The following is a 5,929-nucleotide window of genomic DNA, read 5'->3' on the forward strand; positions in this document are numbered from 1 at the left end:
AAAAAAAAAAAAAAAAGCCTTATAAACTTTTCAGGACTTAGGTCAATCAAGTTCTTAAATCGGCCCTGATTTTCAGGCACTCTTTTCTATGGCCTGACTTCCATTCATTCCACAATTAGATACTGAGCATCTGCTGTGGCAGGTGTTGTCCTAGGTCCTGAATAAGGATAGCATGGATGGATGGATGGACGGATGGATGGATGCATGGAAAGATAGATTTTAATAGATAGATATATAGATAAGAAACTAAGAGAGGCTAAGCACCTGTAGCTCAAGAGACTAAGATACCAGCCACATACACCAGAGCTGGCAGGTTCGAATCCGGTCTGGGCCCGCCAAACAACGACAACTACAACCAAAAAATAGCCAGGCACCTGTAGTCCCACCTACTTGGGAGGCTGAGGCAAGAAAATTGCTTAAGCCCAAGAGTTTGAGGTTGCTGTGAGCTGTGATGCCATTGCACTCTACCCAGGGCAACAGCTTGAGGCTCTGTCTCAAAAAAAAGAAAGAAAGAAACTAAGAGAAAGACAGAGAGAGAAAATCAACAATTTCATGACTTCTCAGGTTTGCCTAGAAAATGTGTGTGGGGGAAGAAATGAATATAGATTCTAGTGGATATGTATGTGTAAAGGCCTAGCTACTATAACAGACCCCTTTAGAACTCCAACTATACATCCAAAGTAGAAGTTGATTTTCCCCTCATATAGCAGTCTAAAGGTAAGCATTCCACATTGGCAGGTGGATCTGTTCCACACAATCAAGGACCCTGGCTCTTTCTGTCATATTGCTCCCATAGCCCCTAAGATGTTGTCCTTGCCTGCATGGTCATGACTGGCTTATAGACACATTTGGTTTCCAGGTCATGGGAGGAGGAAAAGAGAGCCGAGAGCAATACATTCATAAAGGTTTAAGGCCCAGACCTAGAAAGTGTAGATCACCTGCTATCATGGACTGAACGTGTTCCCCTCAAAATTCGTATGTTGAAATGAAACCCTAATCAGGAAATGTAGTCTTTGGCTGGACAATGATGAGACCAGCTGCAATCCAATTATTTTGGACAAGTAGAAGAATGAATTTTGGTAGACAATCGGTGATATCTATGACATAGGGTAGTTTCATGAGTCCCTATTGAACTAAAGAGTGTGACAGCTGACATCTGTATGTTTCCAGCAGTTCTCAGGTCCTATAGGTATAGATGCACAGTCTCCTGTTCCTGGGAGGTTAGTTCTGTTCACTGTGTCTGGCAGAAATGGTCTTCTACTGACATCATTGGTGGCTCTCAGCTAAGGCAAGATAATGGGACTACACCCATAAAGGACCTACCCCCTGACTGGTTATAGCCCTTCACCTGCCACATTGATGACCTTTACACCAAATTCACACTCTTGGCAAGACCTAAAACTTCACCTTCTGTGGATGGTTTAAATAATTACTTCCTTAAGGAAAATTCAAAAACAAACATTTTGTGCAAAGCACACAACTCCTGACGTCTTAGACTCCCTAAGAAACATTCCTACCACACCTTTTCCTCATAGTAGATAAAAAGGATTAGAATCTGGGAAACTTGCAATACCAGCCTGTCACAACCTTAATCCAAGGGAGTGACACCAATGGTAGAATTTCAAGTACAACATAAGGAGAAAGATGGGAGGGTGGGGCGGGGGTGTGCTTTGGCCACTGTGAAGAGCCCAGACTGCCCAGGGGCGGGGGAGGGGGCTCATTGCCCTCAGGCCTCTCTCAGCAAAGTGCATCTGGCCTATATCTCGTCCCTCGGGACTCAAGGTAGCAGCACAGTCATCAGATAAATTAATTCCTATTAATGTGCCAAGGAGAAGAGCCCTTCTAGGTCATCAGAAACAAGTTTTCCCTATTCATTAAATTTGTCATGGTCAACAATTAGGCCTAAGAGAGCAGGGATTGGAGTAGGCAGGCCATGTTCTCAATAAACTGAAACCCACAATTTTCAAAGGGCGGCCCTGGAAGGAGACTCTCTAGGTACAGCCTAGGAGACCAGCTCAGTCCCTTTAGGTGCTGTCTTTCTCTAAGGCAGTGGTTCTCAGCCTTCCTAATGCCGCCGCCCTTTGATACATTCCAGTGGGTCTTGACGGCTGCTCTTAAGGGATATTTGGATCAAAATATAACAAGGTGACCAGACAATGTCCTCAAAGTGGAGACCCCCAAAACTAGAAAGCAGAAAGTCTCATCCCTGGAAGAGAAGAGGGGAGGGCATATATTCTAGAGCAAAGGTTCAGGGGGCTGATGGTCCTGCCCAGGGTCTGTTGGACAGCATTTATTTCTCTGCAGCCCTCCCTTTTTCTTATAGCCCAGGGGGTCTCAACCTGTAGGTCACGTGTTCCGTATTAAACGCTCTCGGCATTAGGAAGGTTGAGAACCACTGTTATGGCCCATCAAGGGCTGTTTTAAGCTCAGGCAAAGGCATGTGCAGTTAGTACATAAGAGTTTAAATGCACGACATGGGCTTTGCCTTTTTGTAATGGAAATTTTCAAATGCACATAAAAGTAAGGAAACATTTTTTTTTTTTTGAGACTGAGTCTCACTCTGTCACCCTGGTAGAGTACCGTAACATCATAGCTCACAGCAACCTCAAACTCCTGGGCTCAAGAGATCCTCTTGCCTCAGCCTCCCAAGTAGCTGGGACTACAGACATGCGACTCTACACTCGGCTAGTTTTCCTATTTCTAGTAGAGATGGGGTCTCACCCTTGAGAAGGCTGGTCTGAAACTCCTGAGCTAAAGAGATCCACCTGGATCCACCTGCCTCAGCCTCCTGGAGTGCTAGGATTACAGACGTGAGCCTCAGAGAGCTGTCCTCAAGAAACTCTTTTAATGGCTGCCCATGTGCATATGCTCAGCTTCAACAATTACCAGTATGTTGTTTATCTACCGATCTTCTTAAAAACAAATCTTTTTAGTGAGTATTCTGAGTATTTTAAAGCCAATACTAGACATACCATCGCCCCCATCTTTCATGAAATGGCATTTGAAATATTACAAACATGACAGTCCCTACTTTCAAGCACCCCAGCTAGTGTTTTGAGCAAGAAGGTTGAGACTCAGCCCCTTAGTTTTACAACGAAGAGAACTCGGGCGGGGGTTAAGAGGGTTGGCCGGCCCAATGCTGATGCTGCAGCGGGAACCAGACAGAAGTCGGTCCTCTTGATGCCCGGATGAGTGAGAGCAGGCTAGATGCTTGGAAGAGGGTACAGGACCCTCCCCTCAAGGCCTACCCACACACTTCTGGAAGCGCAGGTAGGGGAGCGCAGCGGGACAGGGATGCTGCCAAGTCCGGGGACAAGCTAGCAGCAGTAGCCGGAGCGGGGGTGGGGAGTCCCGGACACAGGGGGACAAGGTGGCGGTTGGAAAAAGGAGGGTACCTGCTCCCATAACTGGCGGGGTAATTGGCCTGCCGCCGCCGTCCCCGGGCCCCACGTGGGAAGCAGGCCAGCAAGGCTGGCCCAGTGCCCGCGCCTGGGGCCGAAAGCAGGAAGTCAACCCGTGGGCGCAGCCCCTGGGTGCGGCGCTGCAAGTGCTGGGTGGGGTGGCTCAGGTGGGCACCCGGTACACTGCAGGAGGTGAGCGTTTGGTTGTCTTCGCGGCGCAGGAGCGCAGACCGGACGCGAGAGCTAGTGCATGGGCCCGGTGGGGGAACGGTATTTTCTGGAAGAAGGAGGAAGTGCTGCATTGTGGCTCTGGAAGCTCGGACTGGAGCCGCCGAGAGGGTCTCAAAGGAGGAAACAGGGCGAACAGATTGAGGTCTGCAACAGGCGGTGTGGCCTCCGGCTTCTGGGAGCACTGGCGGGGCTCTCGGGCTTGGGAGAGGGACTAGGGGCGGCGAAAATGGGGGGAAGGAGAGGACCACAACAGTGTAATGCAACAGCAAGAGGGGCTTGGCAGAGGGGCGCGGGGCTGGGCTCGGCCCGGGGACTAGCCGAGGCTCTGGGGGCGCGGCCCGAAGCCTACCGGGAGGAGGGGGAAAGGTCCCGCGCCGAGCGGGGGTGGCGAATAAGAAGCTGTGGGTGAGCAGGGAAGTGTAATGCAACCCTTCCAGGAAGCGGAACGAGGGTCAAGCGCCCAAAAAAACCTTCCATGGCAGCAGAGGCCACCCACCATCAGCGCGAGGCCAAGCACAGTATCTGAGCGGGGGCCCGGGCCGGGACTTGCGAACGTCAGCTCTCCAGGCCTGTGTCTTTAAGGGCAACGCCGAAGGCGCGGTCTCTTTAAGGAGGGCCCGGGGGCGTGCCAGGAAATGAGTCCTGGGCCCGCCTAGCCCGGGAACAGCCTTGGTGTCTGGGAGCTCTAGAGCTGAGCTGGATCTGGCGCCGGAGGAGGCAAAGCAGAGTGGGATTGCGCCTGCCTGGCTCTCCCTCCCGCTTTTTTCGGACCCTGGCCCTGAGCACTTCTGATTCCTCCCCACAACCGCGTTCCTCCCCTCACTCCCGCCCTTCAGTCAGCTCCCTGCTTATCTCCCAGCCTCCTACCATCCCATCCCCCCTCTTCCATAACAGCCCATGCCTCCCTCTCTTTGTGCCCTTTCCTGCCCTGTCTCCCTCCCTATTCCTGCACCTTCACCCGTCATTCCTCCTTTTCCGCCCATCCTTACACCCTTCTCTCCTCCCTCCCTCCCTGGGTCTCCTCGCCACTAGGTCCTAGGTCATCTCTGTCTCGGCTTCATCACCTCAGCCTGCCCCTCGCGGCTGCCTTGTGTTGGTCTCTGGATCCCCCTCAGGGTGGGAGCAGGTTGTGACCAGGCACAGCTGGCTCACCCCAAAGCAGAATCTCTCCATCCCAGAGGACCGTGGGAAGGCCATTTGGCCACCCCTATGTGACAGTTGAGGGCTGTGGCTTGCAGAAGGCACAAGTGAGCTCTCTGCCCTGTGCTCCAGGGAATCAGAGTTGTGGCTGTGAGGTGTGACCCAGCTCCTCTGCTACCATGAACAGGGCCCCTCTGAAGCGGTCCAGGATCCTGCACATGGCGCTGACCGGGGCCTCCGATGCCTCTGGAGAGGCTGAAGGCAACAGGGAGAAGCCCTTTCTGCTGCGGGCTTTGCAGATCACATTGGTAGTCTCTCTCTACTGGCTTACCTCCATCTCCATGGTGTTCCTTAACAAGTACCTGCTGGACAGCCCCTCCTTGCAGCTGGACGCCCCTATCTTTGTCACCTTCTACCAGTGCCTGGTGACCACAGTGCTATGCAAGGGCCTCAGCACACTGGCCACCTGCTGCCCAGGTACTGTGGACTTCCCCACCCTGCACCTGGACCTTAGGGTGGCCCACAGTGTCCTGCCCTTGTCAGTGGTCTTCATTAGCATGATCACCTTCAATAACCTCTGCCTCAAGTATGTCGGTGTGGCCTTCTACAATGTGGGCCGCTCGCTGACCACTGTCTTCAACGTGCTGCTCTCCTACCTGCTGCTCAAGCAGACCACCTCCTTCTATGCCCTGCTCACCTGTGGCATCATCATTGGTGAGTGGCATCTGGGACCAAGGGGAATAGGGTGGACATGGGGACCAAAACCCTAAAGAACAACCCTTCCAGGCATCTTTGGACTATCATCTGTCCCAGCTCCCTTGGTGCAACTGTCATATGAAGGGCCTGGGGTCCAGAGGGAGCAAATAACTTGCTTAAGGCCACCCAGCAAGTTAGGGGCCCCACTAGGACAAGAACAGTAATTCATAATAATAGTAGCAACAATAGCAGAAAAGCAACTGATATTGAGTGCTTAAAATGTGCCAGGCACACAAAGCTAAGTACTTTGGCCATATTAACTCAACCATTCCTCATAACAAGGTGGGATTATAATACACATTTTCAGCTCGGTGCCTATAGCTCAACCGGCTAAGGCGCCAGCCACGTACACCTAAGGTGGCGGGTTCGAATCCCCAGCCCGGACCGCCAAACAACAATGA

The 5,929-nt window shown here is 52.0% G+C and overlaps 1 protein-coding gene across 1 annotated transcript in view; it reads left to right on the top strand.

Annotated features, from left to right (window-relative positions):
• Positions 1–4,502: 4,502 nt before the first annotated feature.
• SLC35C1 (solute carrier family 35 member C1) overlaps positions 4,503–5,929 on the top strand; it is a 7,346-nt gene continuing 5,919 nt past the window's right edge. The window contains exon 1 of the mRNA XM_003781258.3: positions 4,503–5,486. Coding sequence (XP_003781306.1) covers positions 4,952–5,486 — 535 coding nt within the window. The 5' untranslated portion in view covers positions 4,503–4,951. The remainder of the gene's footprint in view (positions 5,487–5,929) is intronic.

Source organism: Otolemur garnettii, unplaced genomic scaffold (genome assembly GCF_000181295.1).
Source record: "Otolemur garnettii isolate 467f Iridium unplaced genomic scaffold, OtoGar3 scaffold00001, whole genome shotgun sequence".
Taxonomy (NCBI): Eukaryota; Metazoa; Chordata; class Mammalia; order Primates; family Galagidae; genus Otolemur; species Otolemur garnettii.